Source organism: Centropristis striata, chromosome 10 (genome assembly GCF_030273125.1).
Source record: "Centropristis striata isolate RG_2023a ecotype Rhode Island chromosome 10, C.striata_1.0, whole genome shotgun sequence".
NCBI lineage: Eukaryota > Metazoa > Chordata > Actinopteri > Perciformes > Serranidae > Centropristis > Centropristis striata.
Genome location: NC_081526.1, coordinates 1439782 through 1467439, shown reverse-complemented (window position 1 = coordinate 1467439; position 27658 = coordinate 1439782). Strand labels below are relative to the sequence as shown.

The following is a 27658-nucleotide window of genomic DNA, read 5'->3' as shown; positions in this document are numbered from 1 at the left end:
TTATAGTTTTAGCGTACGATGCATAGATGCGCCACCAACACCACCAACAGCCTCATTGGGTCCCATATTAAAACGCAGGGAGATTTCGGAAAAGGGGAGATGGAACAGTTTTTTTAGATCACTCTAACAAAGCTATTTTTTTCATTTTTCTTAAAAAAAAACATATGTAGAGGTTCAGGAAGAACTCAGGACGCTCAAAGTGAAGTCGGATCAATGATAGGTATTATGGTTTTGCCAAAAATGCTTTCTGTTCGAGGCCAGAAATTTCACTCTGCCCACCTCTGGCTGCTTTCACTGTGCCAGAAGATTCCACAGCTGTTGATTCCGTTGATTGCTCTGCTCTGATTGGTCGACCCCACGCTTTGATGCTTTGATGCTTTGATGTGATTACAGTTACAGATACACGCACGCACACACACACTGGTCATTTAATGTAATAACAGTTAAAGATACACGCACGCACACACACACACACACACCCTTGTCATTTAATGTAATAACAGTTAAAGATACACGCACGCACACACACACACTGGTCATTTATTGTAATAACAGTTAAACATACACGCACGCACACACACACACACACACACACACACATATGCGCGCGTAAGCACGCACACTCCTCCAGATACAAATGTTTCACACACAAACACACACACATTTTGAGGTTAAAGGTCATAGGTTGCTGTTTAAATAAATACTTGAAGAGGAATGCTTGTTGTAGGTGTGCTCCTTGTATATAATATAGTATCATAACATTACTAGTATTAATTGTTTAAAATATCTGAAGAATCTCATCATAGTGGACACACACCGGCAGTAGCCCTTTCAGAATTTCCCCAGAGGGAATTTTCTAGTTAGCCATGCTGCTTTGTTTATGATCAGCTGTTGATGTTGTGCACAAACGGTGAAAACCATACGTCACCTCCAGAGTCTCTAAATCCCTCTGGGGGCTAACTTGTAATCGGGACACGAAGAATAAGCGGACTTTAGAGAGGGCGTGGCCTGAGACTTTAGAGAGGGCGTGGCCTGAGACTTTCCCGGTGAACACTTTCCCCCCTAGTTGAAACACGGCTTATGTGAAGCTGGGGGTTGTGCTTGCTGGGAGAACAGGTTTTTGCACTTCCATAGCCAATGATGTGTTCACACCTCATGTTTATGTAAATCCACCTGGAGCCGTGGTGGTGCTGGGGATGGGGGTTTCTTTGTTTGGGGTAACGGAAAGGAACCTCCATTTTGAGGGGGCTGACATAAAATGCTGGCACATTTTCGTTCAATTCAGTTCATATATCCAAATGAACACTTGTGGCATACCTGTGTCCTGTACATGGTGAAAATATTGAGTACTCGTGTTAGAAAAATTGCATGAGTAAACCTTGAAAATTGAATAATCTGACACCAACAGGAAAAAACCTCACCAATTATTTCTGCGCAGTCTTTGATGGGGAATGATGAGCTGGAGACGTCCAAGTTCTCAGTTTAACATAGTTTTATTACAATACGTCAAAAAATTTGCATTTTACAGAGATTCTCCGGGTTCACTCTCCATGTCCCTGATACACACAGACAGCTGTCAGTTCGTGAAGTCTGAACCGGCAGACGCACCAGCGCCCACTGCGCTGGCATCCACCTCAAGCTTAAAGGGAGTGGAAAAATCAGGGGCCGCAAGAACGGGAGCGTGACTCAACAAAGTCTTTATTTTTTCAAATGCCACCTGGCAGTCTGTGGTCCACACAAAAACAACCTTAGTACTGAGCAAGCTTGTAAGTGGGAAGGCAATACTGGAAAAGTTGCGGCAGTAGTTTCTATAATAACCAGCAACTGGAAGCTCAGGAGCGGGAAACTCAATCCAAGCAGCAGCTCCAGTTGGAAATAAGAAAAGCTGAACTTCAGGAAGAGACTGAGAGGGCAGTGAGACTGAGGCAACTTGAGCTTGAGGCTTCTGCCATGGGGCGAAGTGCTCCTAGAGGTTCAGGTATGTCACCACCTTCTGCCACTTCCACTAGTTCACCTCAGATGGCATTTGACATTAGTAAGCATGTGGCTTTAGTTCCTGTATTTCGGGATAATGAAGTTGACTCCTATTTTAATGTATTTGAGAGGATAGCGGCTGCTTTACAATGGCCACCTGAAGTATGGACGCTTCTGCTTCAGTGTAAAATGCATGGCAAAGCTCAGGATGCTATGGCTGCACTCCCTGTTGAAGATAGCTTAGACTATGAAACTGTTAAAACGGCTATCCTAAGAGCATATGAACTTGTGCCTGAAGCGTACAGACAAAAGTTTCGAGGTCACAAGAAAACTTCTGCTCAGACCTATGTTGAGTTTGCCCGTGAGAAGGGAACACTTTTTGATAAATGGTGTACAACATGTCAAGCATGTGATTTCAATGCTTTGAGAGAGCTGATCCTGCTAGAGGACTTTAAGAAGTGTTTGTCTGAAAGAATTGTTGTGTACCTGAATGAGCAGAAAGTGAGTACACTTTCTTCTGCTGCTGTTCTGGCAGATGAGTATGTGTTAACCCATAAATCTGCTTTTTCTCCAGTCTCTGCTGTTTCACGACACTACACTCCTCCCAGACCCTCAAATCCCCGTGGGCCGAAAGAGGACAGGGAATGTTTTTACTGTCACCAGGTTGGCCATGTCATTGCAAATTGCTTGACACTAAAACGCAGAGAGCAGTCCTCATGCCATTCTCAAGCAAAAGGGGTAGGACTGATTAAAGCAGATCGTAAAGTAAACACAGACTCATCTGATCAGAAGATTGATGACTGTTTTAAGCCATTTGTGTTCGATGCTTTTGTGTCACTGACTGGGGAGTCAGCTGATAAACGTCCCATACGTGCTTTGAGGGATACTGCATGCTCTCAATCCGTTGTTTTGGCTTCAGCTCTGCCTTTCTCTGATAACTCTGCTTGTCACTACAGTTCAGTTCTGAGAGGAGTTGAAATGGGTTATGTGCCACGACCAGTGCACCGCGTCCATATCCAGTCCTCTCTTGTTACTGGGTTCTTTCCAGTAGCGGTTTGTACTGAACTGCCGATCCCTGGTATCGTGCTCCTGATGGGGAACGATATCGCTGGTGGTAAGGTAACGCCCACACTAGAAGTCCTAGATCACCCCCAGTGTGATGGGATCCACACCTCAGATCAGACACCCCCCAATGTATTTCCAGCCTGCGCTGTAACTCGCGCTCGCTTTCATGAAATTGGCCCAGATGATCCTGAAGTTTCCTTGTCTGACAGTTTATTCTTGTCAGTTTCTTCAGAAGACAAAGAGAAGGAGAAAGAGTCTGAGAGTTTCTTGCCTGTTCAGGATGAGTCTGCTGAGCAAACGCCCCCGACTGGCCCGGAACTGCCGTTAGCTGGAGGTGCGGCATTTCCAGCCAACCGAGTGCGCTTGAGCCAGATGCAGAAAGCAGACCCAACACTGCAAGAGTGTTTCGCCAAGGTGGTGAGTAATGACAAAGCAAGGGATGAAAAAGTAGCATATATTATGGATGGTGAGATACTGTTACGTAAATGGTCTTCCTTCGTAACTGGTGATTCTGATTGTGATTCTGTTTATCAGATAGTTGTTCCTGCAGGATGCCGTCAGCATGTGATGTCAGTGGCTCATGAGAGTAAGTGGGCTGGGCATTTGGGCATAACCAAAACATAACAAGCCATCCTCCGACATTTCTATTGGCCAGGTCTAAAGTCCGACGTTTCTAAACATTGCCGTGCCTGCCATGTTTGTCAGATTGTCGGGAAGCCAAACCAGACTGTCCCTCCTGCGCCATTACACCCTATTCCTGTGATAGCAGAGCCATTTGAACGAGTGATTATTGACTGTGTTGGCCCTCTACCTCGAACTAAAAGTGGAAATCAGTATTTGTTAACTATAATGTGTGCGGCCACTCGTTACCCAGAGGCTATTCCACTCCGTTCGATAACTGCTAGTGCCGTAGTGAAAGCTTTACTAAAGTTTTTCTCTACTTTTGGATTACCGCGGGTGATTCAGACAGACCAGGGCTCTAATTTTAAGTCTGGTCTCTTCAAACAAGTACTCAAGAGTTTGAGTGTGCATCACATTGTGTCTTCCGCATATCACCCCCAGTCGCAGGGAGCTTTAGAGCGTTGGCATCAGACGTTAAAGTCTATGCTTAGGAAGTACTGTGTTGAGACGGAGAAACAGTGGGACGAGGGGGTTCCCTTTGTATTGTTTGCTGCTCGTGATGCCGTGCAGGAATCGATTGGCTTTAGTTCTGCACAGCTTGTTTTCGGTCACACACCCCGTGGGACGCTTAAGTCACGCTCTCGTTCTCGCGGCCCCTGATTTTTCCACTCCCTTTAAGCTTGAGCTGGATGCCAGCGCAGTGGGCGCTGGTGCGGTCCTGTTACAGCAAGGGGAGGATGGTGTTGATCATCCAGTAGCTTACTTCTCTCGTAAGTTCAACCGACATCAGGTAAATTATTCCACCATTGAGAAAGAAACCCTTGCTCTGTTGTTAGCACTACAGCACTTTGAAGTTTATGTTGGGTCTACTTCTCTACCTGTTGTTGTGTTTACTGATCATAACCCTCTTGTTTTTCTGTCCCGCATGTTTAACCACAATCAGCGACTCATGCGGTGGGCACTGTTGGTCCAGGACTACCACCTTGACATCAGGCATAAAAAAGGGACTGAAAATGTCTTGGCTGATGTGTTGTCTCGGCTGTAGAACTTATGTATTGTGTATCCTTAAGGTCAAAGCCGTAAGGGCTTGTAATTTAAGGGGGGGAGTGTTACGGCCGTCTGCCGTTTCTTTAGTTATTGTATTTCTCTGCATTACTCTGTATTCATGTAAATTCAGCTGTGAGGTTGCCTGGAGGTGATTGGATCTTCTGGAGCTGAGAGACCGCCCACTTCCTGGTTGCCTCTACTCCTCTGTGATTGGTGCGGCAGAGATTCCTGAGAGGCAGCCAATCAGAGGACATCAATCAACAGGCTGCACCTTATAAAAAGCTCATGTGTCCATAGTTCATGGCGGCTGTGAGACAGTGAACAGTCTGCCTTTGCTGTTGGTCATAACCATTTGTGTAAATTAAGAGTATTGTGTTAGTTTGTGTGTGGTGCAGTATTGTTTAACTGTCTGAAGAGTTTCAGACAGTGTGTTTCTTTTGAACTTTGTAAATTCTCTAGTTTGTTACTTTGTTAGTTAAACACCAAGAGTTTGGACACCCTTTGTTAAATCCTAGTTTGTTTCGTTAGTTTTGTGTAAGCTTATGGTTGCTGACCTCCTTTTGTTCTAAAGTGTTTTGTGTAAACCAAGAGTTTGGTAATTTATGTTAGTTGTATATTGTATTGCATATTGTCAGCTCCATACAGCCTCTTTTTGTTAGCTGTTGTTGTAAAAAGCATCCTCTTACTGGTTAATAAAACCCTAATTTAACCAGAACCTCCCAGTGTTACGTTCCACCTTCATTTCTATACCCTTTTCACATGTTACTGCTCTCAAAATCGAGCCGGGTCGTAACATAAAAAAACGGCAGACGGCCGTAACACCTTAAAATACTAACATTTGTTTACAAAACATGCTGGTCGATTTCTTCCAGGAAGTTCCGCCTTCTTCATCCGCTGATTCGCCAGTTTTGTCCATACAAGGCCACGTCATGTCACCTGGACAACAATCTTGCTGCCGGAACCAGGCCTTGCCCTGACCTACTAACAAACTTGTTAGCACAAACATTTTACCTTGTTAAGACTTACAGAGATCACTTCACACGGGACTCCCATTCTGCTTCCCATGATCACCGCTCTCTCCAGACACACATACCCGCACACTCACAAATGCACACACACGCACAGTAAAAATTGTGCACCAATACATCTGGATGTCATTCTTTGTGATTATAGAATCTTAATCAGTTTAAGCCAATGAAATATATGTAATCAAAATAAATAAACTCAAACTCAAACCTCTCCAAGGTTTAGTGAATTATGCATACATAGTGACCTTTGGTAGTGACCTGCGTTACGCACAGAGACAGAGAACAGAGACAGACAAAGTATTCAAATTATTTTAACACTCACCAAGAACAGGAAGCTGTTTTAACTTCAGAACACTCGATTAAATCTGCCCCAAATTTCTCATGTTTGCCCTGCCACAGTGGTGTGATTGCGTGTCTTTTGAGCTGCTGGTGCCCGAAAGTTCCTGCGAGATAAATAAACTCTCTATCTCTCTATTTACCACATCTGCAAAACAATTTTTATCGACTGAATAAAAAGGAAGTGTGATTGAGCAATAGATGATTCAAGGAAGCTAAAAGCCTCGGCTGTAACCAGAGACAGACAGTGGCAGAAGGAGAAAGTTGCTTTGGTACAATAATAAAATAGTAAAAATAAAAATCATGTTTGTGAAATTACTGTGTGCAGTATGTTGCAAAAAATGCATTCAGTAGATATGCAATACGTCCTTCTGCAAAAAAACACATGTTTTCCTGTTTTGAAAAGGTTCTCCATAGACTTTAATCTGACAAATAACTGATCACATGATCTTTATACGTAGAGAGAAGAAAGAGGTTTTTGCATGTACATTTGTTTACATATCATGTTCTTGTAGCATTCCTGCAAGTTTAAATATTTTATGGTGAGTAACTAATAATAGTTAAAAATTAGAAAAAGGTAAATAAAAGAATAGAGGAAATAATGATAAGGTTAGGGGATAAAAGAAAGAATAGATTAGTATAATGATGCTCTTGCATAGTCAGAGCTATCTGTATATGTATATATATATATATATATATATATATATACACACACATCTGCACCTTCCTACAAATAATGAAAAAAAAGATACTTTTAATGAAAATTTGAAACTGAGAAGGTTGTAATAAATGGCTCCAAAAGGGAGCTTTCAGTCCATATTCAGGCAAAATTCATAAACACATTTTTTTAACTCTTGATTTATCAGTGAAAGCAGTTTACCTGCATTATGTTTTTTGTAAAATGGTCAAATGAATCTGTTGTCATACGGCAACTGGGTGCAGATATGTAAATTAACTGACTGGTAGGGGAGCCAGAGAAAGTAACTTTTCATATTATTCTTTATAGAAATATATTTTTTTTATAATTTCAGACATTTTTTAACTCTATTACATTATCTGGATTACAGAATCCCACCACAGGAAGTCAAAGGGAATATCCATGTTGATCCAAAATTACATGTTGGTCCACTTTTGTTACCATTTCCTGTCTTCATAAAAGACATACAAATACTGAATTAATATTGATTTTTGTGAAGTTTTGTGGAATAATGTCGTAGCATTTATAGTGACATTTGAAGAAGGGTTCTGTGCATTAATGATTATTTTTTTAAAGGCTTTAACATTATCACATTGGAGAAGTATTTATAAATGTATTATATTTTATGTTAAGGCATTTTTTCACAGACCCACTGCCGATTATGATCGCAGCGCACATCATTCCAGTTAGCTCTCACTCTATAGCCAGTTTGGATTTCTACACAGTCTTCTTCACCGTACTTTGGATCTCCACCACCGTTATCAGGCATTCCACTCATCCAGTACCTAGGAGACAGAGGTGGAAGAAGTATTCAGATCCTTACTGAAGTAAAAGTACTGATGCCACACTGTGAAATCACTTCAATACAAGTAAAAGACCTGAATTCAAATCTAACTTGAGTAAAAATTATCAGCATCAAAATCTACTTAAAGTATCAACAGTAAAAGTAATTTTCATGCAGAATGGCCCCACTCAGATTTTAATATATATTCCAAACATATCATTGTATTATTGTAAGCAGCATTTTACTATTGTCAAGGTATGACTAATTTTGAATACTTAATATACTGTTATGTGATTAAATGTACAAGAATTTCTAATATGTTTTATATTGATCAAATGTTTTTTTATGTTAAATTTTGGCCTGAAATGTAATTATAGCTGTCAGTTAAATGTAGAGGAGTTAAAACTACAGATTTAACGTCTAAAATGTGGTGGGGTAGAAGTAGAAAGTTACATAAACTGGAAATACTTAAGTAAAGTACCTCAAAATTGTACTTGAGTAAATGTACATTCCAACACAGAAAGGGTTACTTTAACAGGATTTTCACCAAGCGGTAAAAAAATAAAAGAAAACAGCTTTAAAGGCAAAAATGATAAACATACACCTTTAGTTTTACTCTGTGTCTATATTAAAATAAGGAGTAGTAATATTTACTGTATTTCCTTACGCTTCAGTCAGTGGAGATCCATCAACCCATTTCCAGACGCCTTCGTTGTCTCGGTCATTCAAACCAATCCAAGTGTATTCCTTGATGAACTTCGTGATGAATTCCTGAACAATCAAAAAAAGAATAATTGCAATAGCTTAAAGACTATTACTGTACTAAAGTTGCTGTATTACTGTACACTATTACTACTAAATGGTGTGCTATGTATTTATTTATTTATTTTTGATTCACCTCACCATTTTCATAAAAAACATTTGAACTGTGATTAAATTTCCCATTAAAAATAATGGACCTGATGAGCTGTTAAAGAACTGTTCGAAAGTAAAAAAATACGAAAATGATGCCTGTTTGATTTGTTTTTTGTTTGTTTTTACAGTTTTTTATTAAAGAAAACATACTTTGAGAGTAAATGGTCCTTTGCGATAGCCTGTGTTTCAACAAGTTGTGTTTGATGGATAAAACCAGAATACTTTACAATCTACACTTTTAGACCCTGATTCAGAAAAAAACAGATTCAAAAGTCTGTTGAGATGACTATCAAAGTTATTAATACTTTTCAGAAATAATTATCTAAATAATCAATAATTTAATTCATAATCATATCAATATTGCCATATAATTATGTAGAAAAGGTTGAAGGAATTTTGATATCATTATTTTCATAAAAAACATTCATTGGCATCACTCATTCCTGTACAACATTAAATGGACAGCATGTGTATTCCAAATTATAGGCCAAAGTTAGCTAAATGGTCCTTTGTGATGGCCTGCGTTTCAACAAGTTGTGTTTGATGGATAAAACCAGAGGGTTTTACAATCTACACAGGATACAGCATCCTCTACTTTTAGACCCTGATTCAGAAAAAAAACCCTCCAGAAAAAGAAGAGATAGAGCATCGAACCTGTTCTTCATAACTGTCTATGATCACCAGATCTGCTCCTCTGTCTCTGCAGTCTTGTCTGCCTGCTTCCCAAGAACCAGTTGCAGAGGAGAAGAGATAACAGCTGGAGCTGAACATTATCCATCCTGCAGGACACGTCTTCTCTGAGAAATACACCAAACAAGAGACATTAAAGGTCAGACAAGACACGTGTCCTTCTGCTAGAGAAGTTGTGGGTTGTTGGACTTTAAGCTCAGACTGCTGAACTTTTATAACTAACTACTGTGACGCTTTACATTATTTATATACTTTAACTGACTATTTTCCTACCTGTTTACATTCAAATTACTGCGAAAGTTTTATTTCATATATTTTATGCTAATTTTTTATTCTCACGATCTGCCAGGACTGATACACTTACAGCAGTTGCTTTGGTACAATAATAAAATAGTAAAAAAAAAAAATCATGTTTGTGAAATTACTGTGTGCAGTATGTTGGAAAAAATGTAATCAGTAGATATGCAATACGTCTTTCTGCATTCAGTATATATTTCATCTCAATTTTTCTAAAAGGCAGTTATAAAAAAAACACGTTTTACTGTTTTGAAAAGGTTCTCCATAGACTTCAATCTGACAAATAACTGATCACTTGATCTTTATATGTATAGAGAAGATAGAGTTTTTTGCAGGACTTATTAGAAATGCACATTTGTTTTTATGAGTGAGAAAGTGGATTCAAGATCAAGTTGAAGTTCCTTTTAGTTTTCTTTATTATCAGACATCAGAATACACTGCCGAGGTACAGCGGAGGAGAACTTTGTCAATTTCAAGGCTGCTGAAAAAAGGTGTCCCCGAGTCCAATGAAGCCCGTGTTCTCTTTTCTGTCTGTGTGTAAGAATATTTAAACAATTTTGTTTGTAACGTCCCACAACCAATGTAGGGGCATGTTTTACCGGGAACGAGCACGCTGCTAAGTCTACTTTTTAACCTTAAAATGAATTCAACCTATACTTGTTTATATTCAAATTCCAAATGCCTCTAATGTCTGACAAATCCCAGATCCTAAAGTTAATTATTCTGGTTTAAACCAGTCGTTACAGTTCTGTTCTGGAAAAAAAGGTCAGACTGTGAATATACCACTTGTAACAAAAAATATATTACACATATATTTTATAATAATTTTTAAACGTCTGTATAATTCATGTTTTTTCATTTATTCATGTCTTAGATTTAGTGATTTTCTTTTCATACATTTTTAATAAGCATTGTTTGAGGGAACCTGAGAACTCTTTATTGAAATTTAGAACTAACTAACTGGAAAGTATCACACAGGACGCTCATCTAAAAAGTTACTAAGGCAAGGAGCTTTTTATACCAGGAGGACGCTGAAAAACTCATCCATGCTTTTCTTTCCAGACTGCAATACTACTAACTAAGAAAAAAAAGTTATCAGGGCCACGGGGCAATCGCACCGAGCACTGGCCCCTACAGCAATAGCTGTATAGCAATATAACTACTGTTATACTGTGGATTTTTTCTTCTTCCTCTTCCGGACACAATTTCGTCCCGCTACTAGTCAAATTATATATCAAAACATGCGGTTTGATCGGGATCGGTGTGCTATTACTTTTCTCTACAGAATACGATTTTTTTTGCGACATAAGTCATGAAAAACTGTCCAAAATTTTACATTGAAATGAATGGGACTGCTGGAAAAAAATGAGCGAAAAAGAACAATAATTGGAGATTTTTAAACGTCTACTTCTCCGGCATAATTTCACCTAGAGACTCCATTTAAACTTTAAACAGTAGACACAAGTCTTGTGTTTTGGTGTATTAATCCACGTTTCGATAGGTCATATAGTTTTTTATCAATCCCTGTTCAATGACCATGATCATTTTTGGAGAAATTCTGAGATTATAATGGGTGTGTATTGCACGGAATGTTCGTGTCAGAGTGTGTGATGTCATCGCTCAGAGTGTAGAGGGAGAGAAAAAACTGTCAAAAAATAAATTTGAAAACTGCGCTCCAGGCCGCAAATTCCACTCTACAGAAATAATTTATACATAGAAACGTAGGAAAATTAGTCTTCTCCCTCACAATCCTCTGGTAAAGCTGTCAGAGTTATAGTTTGGGCGTAGGACGCACAGATGCGACACCAACAGCCTCATTGGCTCCCATATTAAAAATCGCAGGAAGATTTCTGTAGAAAAGCATATTTAACAGTTTTTCAGATCACTCTTACAAAGCTATTTCTTAATTTTTCTACAAAAAAAAAACATATGTAGACGTTCAGGAAGAACTCAGGACGCTCAAAGTGAAGTCGGATCAATGATAGGTATTATGGTTTTGCCAAAAATGCTTTCTGTTCGAGGCCAGAAATTTCAGTCTGCACACCTCTGGCTGCTGTCACTGTGCCAGAAGATTCGACAGCTGCAGTTAATTCTGTTGATTGTTCTGCTCTGATTGGTCGACCACAAAGTCGAGTTACAGTTACAGATACACGCACGCAAGCACGCACACACACACACACACACACACACACACACACGCACACACGCACGCACACACACACACACACACACACGCACACACGCACGCACACACACACACACACACACACACACACACATTTTGAGGTTAAAGGTCATAGGTGGCTGTATGAATAAATACTTGTAAAGGAATGCTTGTTGTAGGTGTGCTCCTTGTATATTATATAGTATCATAACATTACTTGTATTAATTGTTATAAATCTCTGAAGAATCTCATCATAGTGTACACACACCGGCAGTAGCCACCGTGGCCCTTTCACAATTTACCCAGAGGAAATTTTCTAGTTATAATTATTATAGCCTTTTTGCTCCAAGCTACGTAAGCCAACAATTTCTTTTAAAGCAAAGGAGAAAAACGTTACTTTTTTAGAAGCTCCTTTTCATTCTTGCTTCTTTAATTTGTTTCAATGTACATTTTATCAATTTCATTCGTCAAGTGTTGGACTTCTCTAATATTGGTCAAATGTCTGTCTTAATTATGATTTTATTTATTTTTTACGTATTTTATTGTTTTCTGATCTTTGCTTTTTTTGATCTTGATTTTTTTTCTCCTTTCTGATGGTGTTAACTCCTGTATTATTTCATGTGTTTATTTAAATGTTATCTTTAATGTTTTATCTTTTCACTATTCAACCTGTTTGTTGCGTCAACCTGAGTGGGAGAATGACAGACACACACACACACACACACACACACACACACATACATACTCACTCTGTTTGGACAAAAGTTGCAGCCTGTCCAGCTCTTTAGTCTTTTCAGTGAGTGTGGCATTCAGCCGGTCTCTCTCTGAGGACACGGCCTGGAGACGCTCAGTCAGGTTGGCGTTGATAGTAGAGAGATTTGCAGCTGATCCACATAAAGAGACGTGGCCTGAAATAAGCAAGAGACATTCCTCAGAAATGTACAGTGGTGGAACACTGCAAAAATTAAAATCTAAGTCAGCATCTTTTATGTTCCACTGTTTCACTTGTTTGAAGTGTTTTGGTCCTTAATGATCTAAATCAGATATTACAGCTTGTTACTGAGATTTTATCACCTATACTGAGTAAATACGTGTGACAGTATGTGTCATGTCACTTGAAAAGATATTTTGATATCATATTTAAAATGTTAGTTTGTTCTTGGCTGTTCAGCTTTATTTGTTTATCTCTGTAACCACAGCAACCTAGAGCTAGTGCATTCTGGAATCAGGAAATAGAGGCTGCCATTTGCAGTGATCAGCTATAGACCTGTGACCTCTCAGTCGTCAGCTTCGCCTTCCTTGCCTTTCTTTCTCTCCTTTCTTGGCTAAAGCAAGGTTTGTAAGTATTTTTTAGCACAGCTGTGGTTGCCAGAACTTTATCGTAATAAATACAGTAGAACTTTTTTTAAATATTACGGTAAAAACATAGTGGCACTGTTGATTTCACGTTTAAGATTGCCATTTTATTCCATTTTTTACTGTATAAATAAAAGGTTTTTCCATCAAACACCATTTTTTAAAGTGTATATAAAAGTACGTGTTATACAGAATGGCCCCAAAAGTAAAAAACAAAAAAAAGCTAGAAAATTTCCTCTGGGGAAATTTTGAAAGGGCCACGGGGGCTACTGGCGGTGTGTGTGTGTGTGTGTGTAATTAAAATCACAGAAAGTTACTGTGTGTGTGTGTGTGTGTGCGTGCGTGCACGTGTGTGTGTTTGAAGCATTTGTATGCATGTGTGAGGAGTATGAGCGCTTACGCGCATGTGTGTGTGTGTGTATCTGTAACTGTAATCACATCAAAGATCAAAGCAATCAACAGAATTAACTGACACCTGTTAATGAAAGAGTGACAGCAGCCAGAGGTGGACTGAAATTTCTGGCCTCCAACAGAAAGCATTTTTGGCAAAACCATAATACCTATCATTGATCCGACTTCACTTTGAGCGTCCCGAGTTCTTCCTGAACGTCTACATGTGATTTTTTTAAAGAATTATGAAAAAATAGCTTTGTTAGAGCGATCTAAAAAAACTGTTCCATCTTCCCTTTTTCCGAAATCTTCCTGCGTTTTTAATATGGGAGCCAATGAGGCTGTTGGTGGTTTTGGTGGCAAATCTCTGCGTCCTACACCCAAACTATAACTCTGACAGCTTTACCAGAGGATTGTGAGTGAGAAAACTAATTTTTCTACGTTTCTATGTATAAATTATTTCTGTAGAGTGGAATTTCCAGCCTGGAGCGCAGTTTTCAAATGTATTTTTTGACAGTTTTTTTCTCTCCCTCTACACTCTGGTGATGACATCACACACTGTGACACGAACATTCGGTGCAATACACACCCATTATAATCTCAGAATTTCTCCAAAAATGATCATGGTCATTGAACAGGGATTGATAAAAAACTATATGACCTATCGAAACGCAAATTAATACACCAATACACAAGACTTGTGTCTACTGTTTAAAGTTTAAATGAAGTCTCTAGCTGAAATTATGCCGGAGAAGTAGACGTTTAAAAATCTCCAATTATTGTTCTTTTTCGCTCATTTTTTGTCGCCTGTCCCATTCATTTCAATGCTAAATTTTGGGCAGTGGGATCGGTGTGCTATTACTTTTCTCTAAAGAATACAAATTTTTTGCGACATAAGTCATGAAAAACTGCCCAAAATTTTACATTGAAGTGAATGGGACGGCCGGAAAAAAATAGCGAAAAAGAACAATAATTTGAGATTTTTAAACGTCTACTTCTTCGGCATAATTTCACCTAGAGACTCCATTTAAACTTTAAACAGTAGACACAAGTCTTGTGTATCGGTGTATTAATCCACGTTTCGATAGGTCATATAGTTTTTTATCAATCCCTGTTCAATGACCATGATCATTTTTGTAGAAATTCTGAGATTATAATGGGTGTGTATTGCACGGAATGTTCGTGTCACAGTGTGTGACATCATCGCCAGAGTGTAGAGGGAGAGAAAAAACTGTCGAAAATAAATTTGAAAACTGCGCTCCAGGCCGCAAATTCCACTCTACAGAAATAATTTATATATAGAAACGTAGGAAAATTAGTCTTCTCCCTCACAATCCTCTGGTAAAGCTGTCAGAGTTATAGTTTGGGCGTAGGATACACAGACTCGCCACCAACACCACCAACAGCCTCATTGGCTCCCATATTAAAAACGCAGGAAGATTTCTGTAGAAAAGCATATTTAACAGTTTTTCAGATGGTTCTTACAAAGCTATTTCTTAATTTTTCTACACAAAAAAACATATGCAGACGTTCAGGAAGAACTCAGGACGCTCAAAGTGAAGTTGGATCAATGATAGGTATTATGTTTTTGCCAAAAATGCTTTCTGTTCGAGGCCAGAAATTCCAGTCTGTCCACCTCTGGCTGCTGTCACTGTGCCAGAAGATTCGACAGCTGCAGTTAATTCTGTTGATTGTTCTGCTCTGATTGGTCGACCACAAAGTCAAGTTACAGTTACAGATACACGCACGCAAGCACGCACACACACACACACGCACGCACGCACGCACGCACACACACACACACACACACACACACACACACACATTTTGAGATTAAAGGTCATAGGTGGCTGTATAAATAAATACTTGTAAAGGAATGCTTGTTGTAGGTGTGCTCCTTGTATATTATATAGTATCATAACATTACTAGTATTAATTGTTATAAATCTCTGAAGAATCTCATCATAGTGTACACACACCGGCAGTAGCCACCGTGGCCCTTTCACAATTTACCCACAGGAAATTTTCTAGTTATAATTATTATAGCCTTTTTGCTCTTAGCTACGTAAGCCAACAATTTCTTTTAAAGCAAAGGAGAAAAATGTTACTTTTTTAGAAGCTCCTTTTCATTCTTGCTTCTTTAATTTGTTTTAATGTACATTTTATCAATTTCATTCGTCAAGGGTTGGACTTCTCTAATATTGGTCAAATGTCTGTCTTAATTATGATTTTATTTATTTTTTACGTATTTTATTGTTTTCTGATCTTTGCTTTTTTTGATCTTGATTTTTTTTCTCCTTTCTGATGGTTTTAAAGGAACACTCCACCGTTTTTTCATATTAAAACATGTTATTCGGTCAAGTAAGACGAGTTGATACAGACCTCTTGCATCTCAATGCGTGCACTCAATCGCCCTGGCGCGCGGCGCCACTTGGCTAGCACTTAGCTTAGCCCAGTTCATTCATTAGTATCCAAACAGATGGACAGTTAGAAGCGACCAAACTCCTCCACGGTTTCCCTATTTAAATACAGCTACACGAGTAGTTAAACGACCAAGTATGGCGACACAAAATAAAACGTGGCGCTTTTCTAAGCGGATAAAAAGGATAACTATAATGTATGGCGGAATAGCACTTGGGAGCACTTCGACTCGGCGCAGTAATATCATCACTCCTGAAAAATCTTCTCCCCCTCCCTCTCCCTCTCACTTCCGCTCCCTCTCACTTCACTTCTGCTTGTTATCGCAACCCTTTACGATGCACGTTATAACCATGATTGTTCACAAATATCTTCCTACAACCTGATACTTCGTCAGCTCTGCTCGAACTACTACTCCTGGTGCAGCTCACGTTGGTTCTGTTGGGGGAGGGGGAGAGGGAGAGGGAGAAGATTTTTCAGGAGTGATGATATTACTGCGCCGAGTCGAAGTGCTCCCAAGTGCTATTCCGCCATACATTATAGTTATCCTTTTTATCCGCTTAGAAAAGCGCCATGTTTTATTTTGTGTCGCCATACTTGGTCGTTTAACTACTCGTGTAGCTGTATTTAAATAGGGAAAACGTGGAGGAGTTTGGTCGCTTCTGTAAATTTCAAGTTCTGTAAATGTTATGTTTAATGTTTTATCTTTTCACTATTCAACCTGTTTGTTGCGTCAACCTGAGTGGGAGAATGACAGACACACACACACACACACACACACACACACACACATACTCACTCTGTTTGGACAAAAGTTGTAGCCTGTCCAGCTCTTTAGTCATTTCAGTGAGTGTGGCATTCAGCCGGTCTCTCTCTGAGGACACGGCCTGGAGACGCTCAGTCAGGTTGGCGCTGATAGTGGAGAGATTTGCAGCTGATCCACATAAAGAGACGTGGCCTGAAATAAGCAAGAGACATTCCTCAGAAATGTACAGTGATGGAACACTGCAAAAATGAAAATCTAAGTCAGCATCTTTTATGTTCCACTGTTTCACTTGTTTGAAGTGTTTTGGTCCTTAATGATCTAAATCAGATATTACAGCTTGTTACTGAGATTTTATCACCTATACTGAGTAAATACGTGTGACAGTATGTGTCATGTCACTTGAAAAGATATTTTGATATCATATTTAAAATGTTAGTTTGTTCTTGGCTGTTCAGCTTTATTTGTTTATCTCTGTAACCATAGCAACCTAGAGCAAGTGCATTCTGGAATCAGGAAATAGAGGCTGCCATATGCAGTGATCAGCTATACACCTGTGACCTCTCAGTCGTCAGCTTCGCCTTCCTTGCCTTTCTTTCTCTCCTTTCTTGGCTAAAGCAAGGTTTGTAAGTATTTTTTAGCACAGCTGTGGTTGCCAGAACTTTATCGTAATAAATACAGTAGAACTTTTTTTAAATATTACGGTAAAAACATAGTGGCACTGTTGATTTCACGTTTAAGATTGCCATTTTATTCCACTTTTTACTGTATAAATAGAAGGTTTTTCCATCAAACACCATTTTTTAGAGTGTATATAAAAGTACTTGTTATACAGAATGGCCCCAAAAGTTAAAAAAAAAATATATATATATATGTTAGATTTGCAACCTTTGTTCACATTTGCAAGATTTCAAATTCTTTATTGAGCATGATAGTGTTTTGAAAGTAAAAAAAAAATCTAAATAACATTTTATGTTGGTCTAAAGGACTAAAAAAGACACAAAAGACAAAAAAAGTCACAAAATGGCTAAAAAAAGACACAAAAGACAAAAAAAGACACAAAATGACTAAAAAAAAGTCACAAAATGGCTAAAAAAGACAAAAAAGACACAAAATGACAAAAAAAGATACAAAATTACCAAAAAAGACAGAAAAGACACAAAATGACAAAAAAAAAGACACAAAATGACAAAAAAAGACACACACAAAAAAAAAAAACCAAACCTGTGTCTTTTGTTTGTATTTTGGGTTCCTGGCAGCTTTATACTTTGTTATTTAAAATTAAATGAAAAATCTGACTGATAGCCAAGTTTGTGTGTAGAAAAAGGAGCCATGATGTGATGTAAGACTGAAAGATGCTGAACACAGACAGACATTAATGCATAGGAAGTTTACAAATTTGAACCAAAATCTCTTTGACTTCAGAGGTTTAACTTGTGTTTGTGATTTAGACTCACAGTGGACGGAGACACCGATGAGTCCAGCCAGCAGGAAAACACTCAGCAGCCCCAGACAGAAATCTACAGCACGACATATGCTCTCAGAGCTCCTGGGACCTGAGGAAACCAGTGAGTACAGTCAGTGATGCAACAGTAATCAATAATAATAAAAATATTAATATACTGACAGACTGAACATTCTCACCTGTTTGATTTTTCAAAGGTGCTGGATTAACAGGATCGGGATAATCCTCATTTTCATAGATTTCGTCCTCCATCACTCATAAGCTGTTAACTATTTCCTAAAGGTTCAGCTCTGCAACACAGACTGCACTACACATGGCTGAAAGATGTATTTTTATCATCTTGTTGGTTCCCATTTCGCAACATTTCACATTGTGAGGAAGTCACATGTTTCAGAGGTGAGAGAAGTTGTTGACATGGCAGACTTTTTCACTTGTTTGATACAAAGATTTCACGGCTTTTGCCTTATTTCAAGAATTTGAAGAAAAATTTTCTACATCCAGATGAAAGTCTTTGTAGCTGTATGAAGAAAAGTTCACTATTTTTTAGTGTGACTTTGCTGGTTTCTAGAAATATAATGCCTATGCATGTCATTATGTCAAGACGATGGCTCTAGCATTTACTGATTATTAATTCAAGAATATTTTTCAACATATTGAGAAAATATATCACGTGTATTTCATTAGAATCAAGAAAAAGTCACTAGTTGTTAGTTATAATACAGTAATTCTAAGGTATTTGTGGGTTCATTGAGATTAGATATTTTTACTGGTTTTGGAAAGTCTTGATGTTACAACCCAGTTTGAGTCTAGGGGAAAGGGAATGTAACACGACGCAGGTGTATTTATTGGTTAACAGCAAAAGTTAACAAAAAGTAACAAAAGGAGAACCTTCTTCAGGCTAATAAAGTGATACAAAAGTGAGGCAATGAACAAAGGGCGGTGGGTGGCGCCAACTCATCAATCCTACCGGATGTGGTGCGATCTCATTGAATCGCGCTTCACTGTAAATGCTCCGGACTCTGCTCTCCTGTTTTAGTTAAATATCTTCATTAAACAAACATTGTTGTCTTTTTTTAGCATAGATAAAATACATGCAGTATAATGATTTATTAGACAGTGTGTGATATTCGATATATTGGATAGAAATAGGTTTTCACAACCCTAATACGGAAGAACTACAACAAGTGTGCTGATATAGTCCGTTAGTTATAATCATTTAAATGTGCCCCAATGTTAAGGTTCAAAGGTCAATATCTCAAAGCAAGAATATTATAGAACCTTGAAATTGATATGTTATGCTATGTTACTCTCCAGGTGGAGACCTTTCTGGTGATGTATTTGGTTTAGCTCTATGACAGAGTTTTATTTTTTCACATCTCGCACTCAAATCTAAGTTTGTTAGGACAGATGTCCAAGGTTTGATGCCGTTTATTCACCATCACTATGTTTATGATCAGCGGAGACTCTGTGCATAATTAGCCATGCTGCTTTGTTTATGATCAGCTTTGTGCACAAACGGTGAAAACCCTACATCACCTCCAGAGTCTCTAAATCCCTCTGGGGGCTAACTGAAGAATGAGCGGACTTTTGAGAGGACGTGGCCTGAGACTTTAGAGAGGGCGTGGCCTGAGACTTTCCTGGTGGACACTTTCCCCCCTAGTTGAAACAACTTATGTGAAGCTGGGGGTTGTGCTTGCTGGGAGAACAGGTTTTTGCACCTCCATAGCCAATGATGTGTTCACACCTCATGTTTATGTAAATCCACCTGGAGCCGTGGTGGTGCTGGGAATGGGTTTTTTTTTGTTTGGGGTAACGGAAAGGAACCTCCATTTTGAGGGGGCTGACATAAAATGCTGGCACATTTTCGTTCAATTCAGTTCATATATCCAAATGAACACTTGTGGCATACCTGTGTCCTGTACATGGTGAAAATATTGAGTACTCGCCAAGAACAGGAAGCTGTTTTAACTTCAGAACACACGATTAAATCTGCCCTAAATTTCTCATGTTTGCCCTGCCACTCTTGTGGTGTGATTGTGTGTTTTTTGAGCTGCTGGTTACCAGAAGTTCCTGCGAGATAAATAAAGCCTCTATCTCTCTATCTACCACATCTGCAAAACATTAATTCTCACGGTCTGCCAGCACTGACACACTCACAGCAGTTGCTTTGGTACAATAATAAAATAGTAAAAATAAAAATCATGTTTGTGAAATTACTGTGTGCAGTATGTTGCAAAAAATGTATTCAGTAGGTATGCAATATGTTGTTAGAAATAATCTGTGATTCTGTCTCTGTGTGACGAACGTCACTATCTATGTTGCGTAATTCACTATGTGTGTGTGTGTGTGTGTGTGTGTGTGTCCTCTCTGTGCATGCAAGATGCTTTGATACAATGATCATGAGCTAATATTGTTTTTAAACTATGATTAAACTAAATAAATTTACTGCATCTGCTTAAACTTCTTCTGTCCTATTTAGAGTAAGAGTCTACAATCACAAAAATGTATATTTTATGTTTTAGATTTTATGTGGACATTGCAAAGTCTGTGTCTCCAATAGTATCTGTTAAAATAATTGATTATTTTCTATATTTGTAAATGATTTTATGCTTTATTTCTGCTTCTCTGTGGTCTGTCTCTGTTCTCTGTGAGTGACGCAGGTCACTATCAAAGGTCAAACCTTGACTGTAATAAATATCTCTATGCATTTATATTAAGTCAGACAATATGATTTTGATACAATGATTATGTTTGTGTGTTAATTTTGGTTTAGAAACTTTGACTACATATATTTCATTGTCTGTTTTATATTTTTTAGACTTTTAGAATCTATGTGACACAGTGAAATTCCTTTGACTCTGTAGACATAATATCTTTGTGAGACAATAACAAGACAGAATGTTTTTTGTTGAATGTTCTGGAGAAGAGGCCAGGATGGCCTTGTCCGGGGCAGCAAGATCGTATGCCCAGCTGGCATTGACGTGCCGTTGTATTAAATAAAACTGGCGAATCAGCGATCAAGAGGGCGGGACTTCCTGGAGGAAATCGACCAGCATGTTTTGTAAACAATTGTAAGGTTATTTTAATGGGTTCCAGGGAGAGAGTCGTGGTTCAGACTTCACCAACTGAAACACGTCTGTTTGTATTCAGGGACATGAGTTAATTTTGAACCCGGAGATCTCTGTAAAGTGCACATTTTTTGACGTATTGTAATAAAACTTTTGTTAAACTGACAACTTGGACGGCCTCCTGCTTTTTCATTCCCCATCAACGAACTGCGCAGAAAAATGGTGAGGTTTTTTCTGTTGGTGACAGATTATCAATTTTCAAGGTTTCCTCATGCAATTTTTCTAACACAAGGCAGCAGTTTGTGTTCTGAATGTTTTGTAACAGGTCGGGACACGGACATGATGTACTGAGCAGAAAGATAACTGTCTTCTCTGCTTGGTGACACGACGTGTCAAGAGAGGCGGCACCTTCTGGAAGAGTCCAACCTCCATCAACTGACCAGCCTAATGTGTTGTCAGGGACGTGTGGATTTCATTTCATTTCATTTCGTTTTATTAAGGATCCCCATTAGCTGATGCCATAGCAATCAGCTAGTCTTCCTGGGGTCCGTAACACATACAACATACAATACAATCACAATTAAGAACTATACAAAAACTAAAATATCAAATAAAAACAAAACAAGTACATACAATATAAAATAGACAAACCCACACAATAGCTGACAATATAATAAAACTACTAAACCTACCCAAAAACTAAATACAGCTGAGTTATTGAAAACAGATCATTCCCACAACACATCCAACAGATGAATTACTGTCTTGGATAGACTTTAAGTTTCCTTTTAAAAACTGATTTACTGTAGATACAGCAGAGATACTGAGGCAGATAATTCCAGGTTGAACTCTGTAACTGCAAATTTCTTGACGTATTGTAATAAAATAAAGTTAAACTGAGAACTGGGACGTGTCCTGCTCATCATTCCTCATCAAACGATCGGCGCAGAGAAATACAGGTAAGGATTTTGTGTTGGAGTCAGATTTGGGAGCTAAGCAACCAGGTGGCCAGGTGGAGTCGACCAATCAGAGCAGAGCAATCAACTGAAATTAACTGACAGTGGAGACAGTTCCGCGACAGTGAGCAGCAAGAGGTGGAAGGACTGGAATTTCTGGCCTCGAACAGAAAGCATTTTTGGCAAAACCATAATAGCGATCATTGAACCGACTTCACTTTGAGCATCCTGAGTTCTTCCTGAACGTATACATATTTTGTTTTTTTTAAGAAACAAGAAAAAATGGCTTTGTTTGAGGGATCTAAAAAATCTTTTTCCGAAATCTTCCTACGTTTTTAATATGGGAGCCAATGAGGCTGTTGGTGGTGTTGGTGGATCATCTGTGCGTCCTACGCCCAAACTATAACTCTGACAGCTTTACCAGAGGATTGTGAGGGAGAAGACTAATTTTCCTACGTTTCTATGTATAAATTATTTCTGTAGAGTGGAATTTGCAGCCTGGAGCGCAGTTTTCAAATTTATTTTTTGACATTTCTTTCTCTCCCTCTACACTCTGCGTGATGACCTCATCACTTTAGATCAGGGGTGGGCAATTAATTTTCCCAAGGGGCCACATGACCAACACCACGAAGGTTGCAGGGGCCGGACCAAAACTCTGAACTAAATTCTGCTCAGTGTTAATTTAATCGCTTTATAAAATATAGTAAATTATCTGGTTTTGAGCTGCTACTGATAGGAACACATGTTATGATAAGACTGTTAATGTGGAGTAAATCAAATATAGCAGTAAAAAGTAGTAAATACTCCAATCACTATATCACTTTAACATTTATTTTAAACACAACTGTAAATGACCTTTAGCAAGGTTCCTATTGTTGTTTTTGTATTATATAACTTGTTTTTCATGTGTGTACATTTTCTAGGTGTTTTACAATGTTATGATGCTTTTATTTTGAAAAGGTGCCGTCCAGTGTGACACGGGTGCTTTAATTTTGAAAGGTAGTGACAGGAAATAACAGGTGGAACGGTTAAATGAAAAAACGAACGGTAAATAATAACGAGTCCGTAGTAATTCATATCAAGTTGATATAAAGTTTCTAAAAGGCTTCTATAGTGGCTGACAGTGCACAAGGTTTGTTAAAGTTTATTTTCTTCTGTCTTAGATATTAGTGGCTATATTTGTGGTCTTAACTGTAGTAAAAGTGCTTGTTAGCTCTAGTGCTAATGCTAATGTTTGCTATTTTTTTCAAAATAAAAGCACTGCGGTTATATTGATTTCTGATTTTTGGTTAACCTCACGCGGGCCGGACAAGGACAGCCAACGGGCCGGATGTGGCCCACGGGCCGCCCAATGCCCAGTTCTGCTCTAGACGCTCCATAGGGTAACATTGGGGGCATTTTTTGTAAAATGGTCAAATTAATCTGTTGTCATACGGCAGCTGGGTGCAGATATGTAAATTAACTGACTAGTAGGGGAGCCAGTTAAAGTAACTTTTCATATTATTCTATATATTTTTTATAATTTCAGACATTTTGTAACTCTATTGTATTATCTGGATTACAAAATTCAACCACAGGAAGTCAAAGGGAATATCCAAATTGATCCAAAATTACATGTTGGTCCACTTTTGTTACCATTTCCTATATAAAGGCTTTAACATCATCACTTATATCGTAGAAGTATTTACAAATGTATTATATTTTATGTTAAGGCATTTTTTCACAGACCCACTGCCGATAACTATCGCAGCGCACATCATTCCAGTTAACTCTCACTTCCTGGTCATTTAGGATTTCTCCACAGTCTTCTTCACCCCACTGTGGATTTCCACCACCGTTATTAGGCATTCCACCCCAGTACCTAGGAGACAGAGGTGAAAGAAGTATTCAGATCCTTACTGAAGTAAAAGTACTGATGCCACACTGTGAAATCACTCCAATACAAGTAAAAGACCTGAATTCAAATCTTACTTCACTAAAAATTATCAGCATCAAAATCTACTTAAAGTATCAACAGTAAAAGAAAGTTTTATTCTGTGTCTATATTGAAATAAGGAGTAGTAAGATCTACTGTATGCCTTACGCTTCAGTCAGTGGAGATCCATCAACCCATTTCCAGACGCCTTCGTTGTCTCGGTCACTCAAACCAATCCAAGTGCGTTTCTTGATGAACTTAGCGATGAATTCCTGAACAATCAAAAAAAGAATAATTGCAATAGCTTAAAGACTATTACTGTACTAAAGTTGCTGTATTACTGTACAGTATTACTACTAAATGGTGTGCTATGTATTTATTTTATTTTATTTTTGATTCACCTCACCATTTTCATAAAAAACATTTGAACTGTGATTCAATTTCCCATTAAAAATAATGGACCTGATGAGCTGTTAAAGAACTGTTCGAAAGTAAAAAATTACGAAAATGATGCCTGTTTGACTTGTTTTTTGTTTGTTTTTACAGTTTTTTATTAAAGAAAACATACTTTGAGAGTAAATGGTCTTTTGTGATGGGCCTGTTGTGTTTGATGGATAAAACCAGAATACTTTAAAAAAGTCTGTTTAGATGACTATCAAAGGTATTAATAATTTTCAGAAATAATTATCTAAATAATCAATCATTTAAATCATAATCATATTAACATTGCCATATAATTATGTAGAAAAGGTTGAAGGAATTTTGATATTATTATTTTCATATAATAGGTTGGCATCACTCATTCCTGTACAACATTAAATGGACAGCATGTGTATTCCAAATTATAGGCTAAAGTTAGCTAAATGGTCCTTTGTGATGGCCTGCGTTTCAACAAGTTGTGTTTGATGGATAAAACCAGAGGGCTTTACAATCTACACAGGATACAGCATCCTCTACTTTTAGACCCTGATTCAGAAAAAAACCCTCCAGAAAAAGAAGAGATAGAGCATCGAACCTGTTCTTCATAACTGTCTATGATCACCAGATCTGCTCCTCTGTCCCTGCAGTCTTGTCTGGCTGCTTCCCAAAAACCAGTCGCAGAGGAGAAGAGATAACAGCTGCAGCTGAACATCTTCCATCCTGCAGGACACGTTTTCTCTGAGAAATACACCAAACAAGAGACATTAAAGGTCAGACAAGACACGTGTCCTTCTGTTAGAGAAGTTGTGGGTTGTTGGACTTTATGCTCAGACTGCTGAACTTTTTAACTAACCACTGTGACGCTTTACATTATTTATACATTGTAACTTACTGTTTCCCCTACCTGTTTAAATTAAAATTACTGTGACAGTTTTACTTCATATATTTTATGCTAATTTTAAATTATCACGATCTGCCAGCACTGATACACTTACAGCAGTTGCTTTGGTACAATAATAAAATAGTAAAAGTGAGTGTGTGAGAAACATGTGTATCTGGAGGAGTGTGCTCGCTTATGCGCGCATGTGTGTGTGTGTAACTAAAATCACATAATGTTACCTGTGTGTGTGTGTGCATTTGTGTGCTTATCTGTATGTGCATGCATGCACACACACATGGGCGCGTAAGCGAGCACACTCCTCCAGATACACATGCTTCACACACACACACACACACACACACACACACACACACACACACACACACACACAGGTAACTTCATGTGATTTTAGTTACACACACACACACACACACACACACACACACACACATTTTGAGGTTAAAGGTCATAGGTTGCTGTATAATAAATACTTGTAAAGGAATGCTTGTTGTAGGTGTGCTCCTTGTATATTATATAGTATCATAACATTACTAGTATTAATAGTTATAAATCTCTGAAGAATCTCATCATAGTGTACACACATTTATATTATACATATTTTATTGTTTTCTGATCTATGCTCATTTTGATCTTGATTTTTTTCTCCTTTCTGATGGTGTTAACTTTTGTGTTATTTTATGTGTTTATTTAAATTTTATGTTTAATGTTTTATCTTTTCACTATTCACACTGTTTGTTGTGTAACCTGAGACAGAGAATGAAACACACACACACACACACACACACACACACACACACACACACACACACACACACACATACTCACTCTGTTTGCAGAAAAGTTGCAGCCTGTCCAGCTCTTTAGTCTTTTCAGTGAGTGTGGCATTCAGCCGGTCTCTCTCTGAGGACACGGCCTGGAGACGTTCAGTCAGGTTGGCGTTGATAGTGGAGAGATCAGCAGCTGGTCCACTTAAAGAAACGTGGCCTGAAATAAGCAAGAGACAATCCTCAGAAACTTACAGTGGTGGAAGAAGTATTCAGATGCTTTATTACTACAAGTGAAAGTCCTGCATTCAAACCCTTAATGAAGTAAAAGAACAAATGTATCAGCATCAATATTAATAGTACACTGCAAAAAATATTACAGTATATTTTTGTTAGAGATATGGTGTTTAGTACATTTAACAGTGAGAAAAAGTATTTTTACAAAAGATAAATGTAAAAATTAAAGTGATGATTTGTACATATATTACATTAAATACATATTACAGTGTGTTTTACAGTGTAGTAATGTATTTTTCAAAAAACAAAACTGTAAAAAATCCTGTTTTTTGTCTGATATAAACATTTAGTGTTTCATTGTTACTGAAACTGAATTAACTCATTTATCATTTTACGTCTTTTACTGTCATGGTTTAGCAGTTTTTCACCGTAAAAAATCTACAGACATTTTTTTACAGTGTAAATATAAAAGTACTTGTTATCCCCCCAAAAGTAAAAAAAAAAAAAAAACAGAAAAAAAACGAAAGGGCGGACACACAGATTTTGATGTACATGTTTGAGAGTAGAAGTAAGAGTATGACTTCAGTCTCTGGAGTCTATTTATTTATTGAAAATACACGTTTTATTTACAGTAATAACTTTATTTATATCTGATATGTAGACAAGCTGAGAAAGCCAGTTAAAGTTCAATCATAGGAGCTTTCACAGTCACATTTATGTTTCTAGACCATTTTTAAAATGTGAATTTTCTTTCTACAATGAAAACTATTACTATTTTTAATTTATGTGCAAATAGACTGTTTTATAGTGTTATTAGTTTTAATTTCTTTCTGCTGGTTTTGTGTCTATGAATGATTTTTTTAAAAAAAGGTCCATTTCCATTTCCTTAGAAACCTGTGTCTTTTGTTTGTATTTTGGGTTCCTGGCAGCTTTATACTTTGTTATTTAAAATAAAATGAAAAATCTGACTGATAGCCAAGTTTGTGTGGAGAAAAAGGAGCCATGCATGTGATGTAAGGACAGACTGAAAGATGCTGAACAGAGACAGACATTAACGCAGAGGAAGTTTACAAATTTGAACCAAAATCTCCTGACTTCAGAGGGTTAACTTGTGTTTGTGATTTAGACTCACAGTGGACAGAGAGGCCGATGAGTCCAGCCAGCAGGAAAACACTCAGCAGCCCCAGACAGAAATCTACAGCACGACATATGCTCTCAGAGCTCCTGGGACCTGAGGAAACCAGTGAGTACAGTCAGTGATGCAACACTAATCAATAATAATAAAAATATTAATATACTGACAGACTGAACATTCTCACCTGTTTGATTTTTCAAAGGTGCTGCGTTAACGGGATGATCCTCATTTTCATAGATTTCGTCCTCCAT

General features: G+C 38.0%; 2 protein-coding genes across 2 annotated transcripts; both read right to left on the bottom strand.

Moving 5' to 3' along the window:
* Positions 1-4288: 4288 nt before the first annotated feature.
* On the bottom strand, positions 4289-18263 carry LOC131979257 (CD209 antigen-like protein E). Its single transcript, XM_059343201.1, has 8 exons — positions 18191-18263; positions 18004-18102; positions 16583-16741; positions 9122-9264; positions 8220-8323; positions 7466-7553; positions 5734-5784; positions 4289-4378 (listed from the first exon to the last, which is right to left on the bottom strand). The coding sequence occupies exons 1-8, from the start codon at positions 18261-18263 to the stop codon at positions 4289-4291; spliced, it is 807 nt and encodes a 268-aa protein (XP_059199184.1).
* A 5479-nt stretch (positions 18264-23742) lies between these two features.
* Positions 23743-27658, bottom strand: LOC131979256 (CD209 antigen-like protein E). The gene is made up of 6 exons (XM_059343200.1): positions 27592-27658; positions 27405-27503; positions 26097-26255; positions 24966-25108; positions 24119-24222; positions 23743-23896 (listed from the first exon to the last, which is right to left on the bottom strand). Exons 1-6 carry the CDS (start codon positions 27656-27658, stop codon positions 23743-23745), a joined length of 726 nt encoding a protein of 241 aa, XP_059199183.1.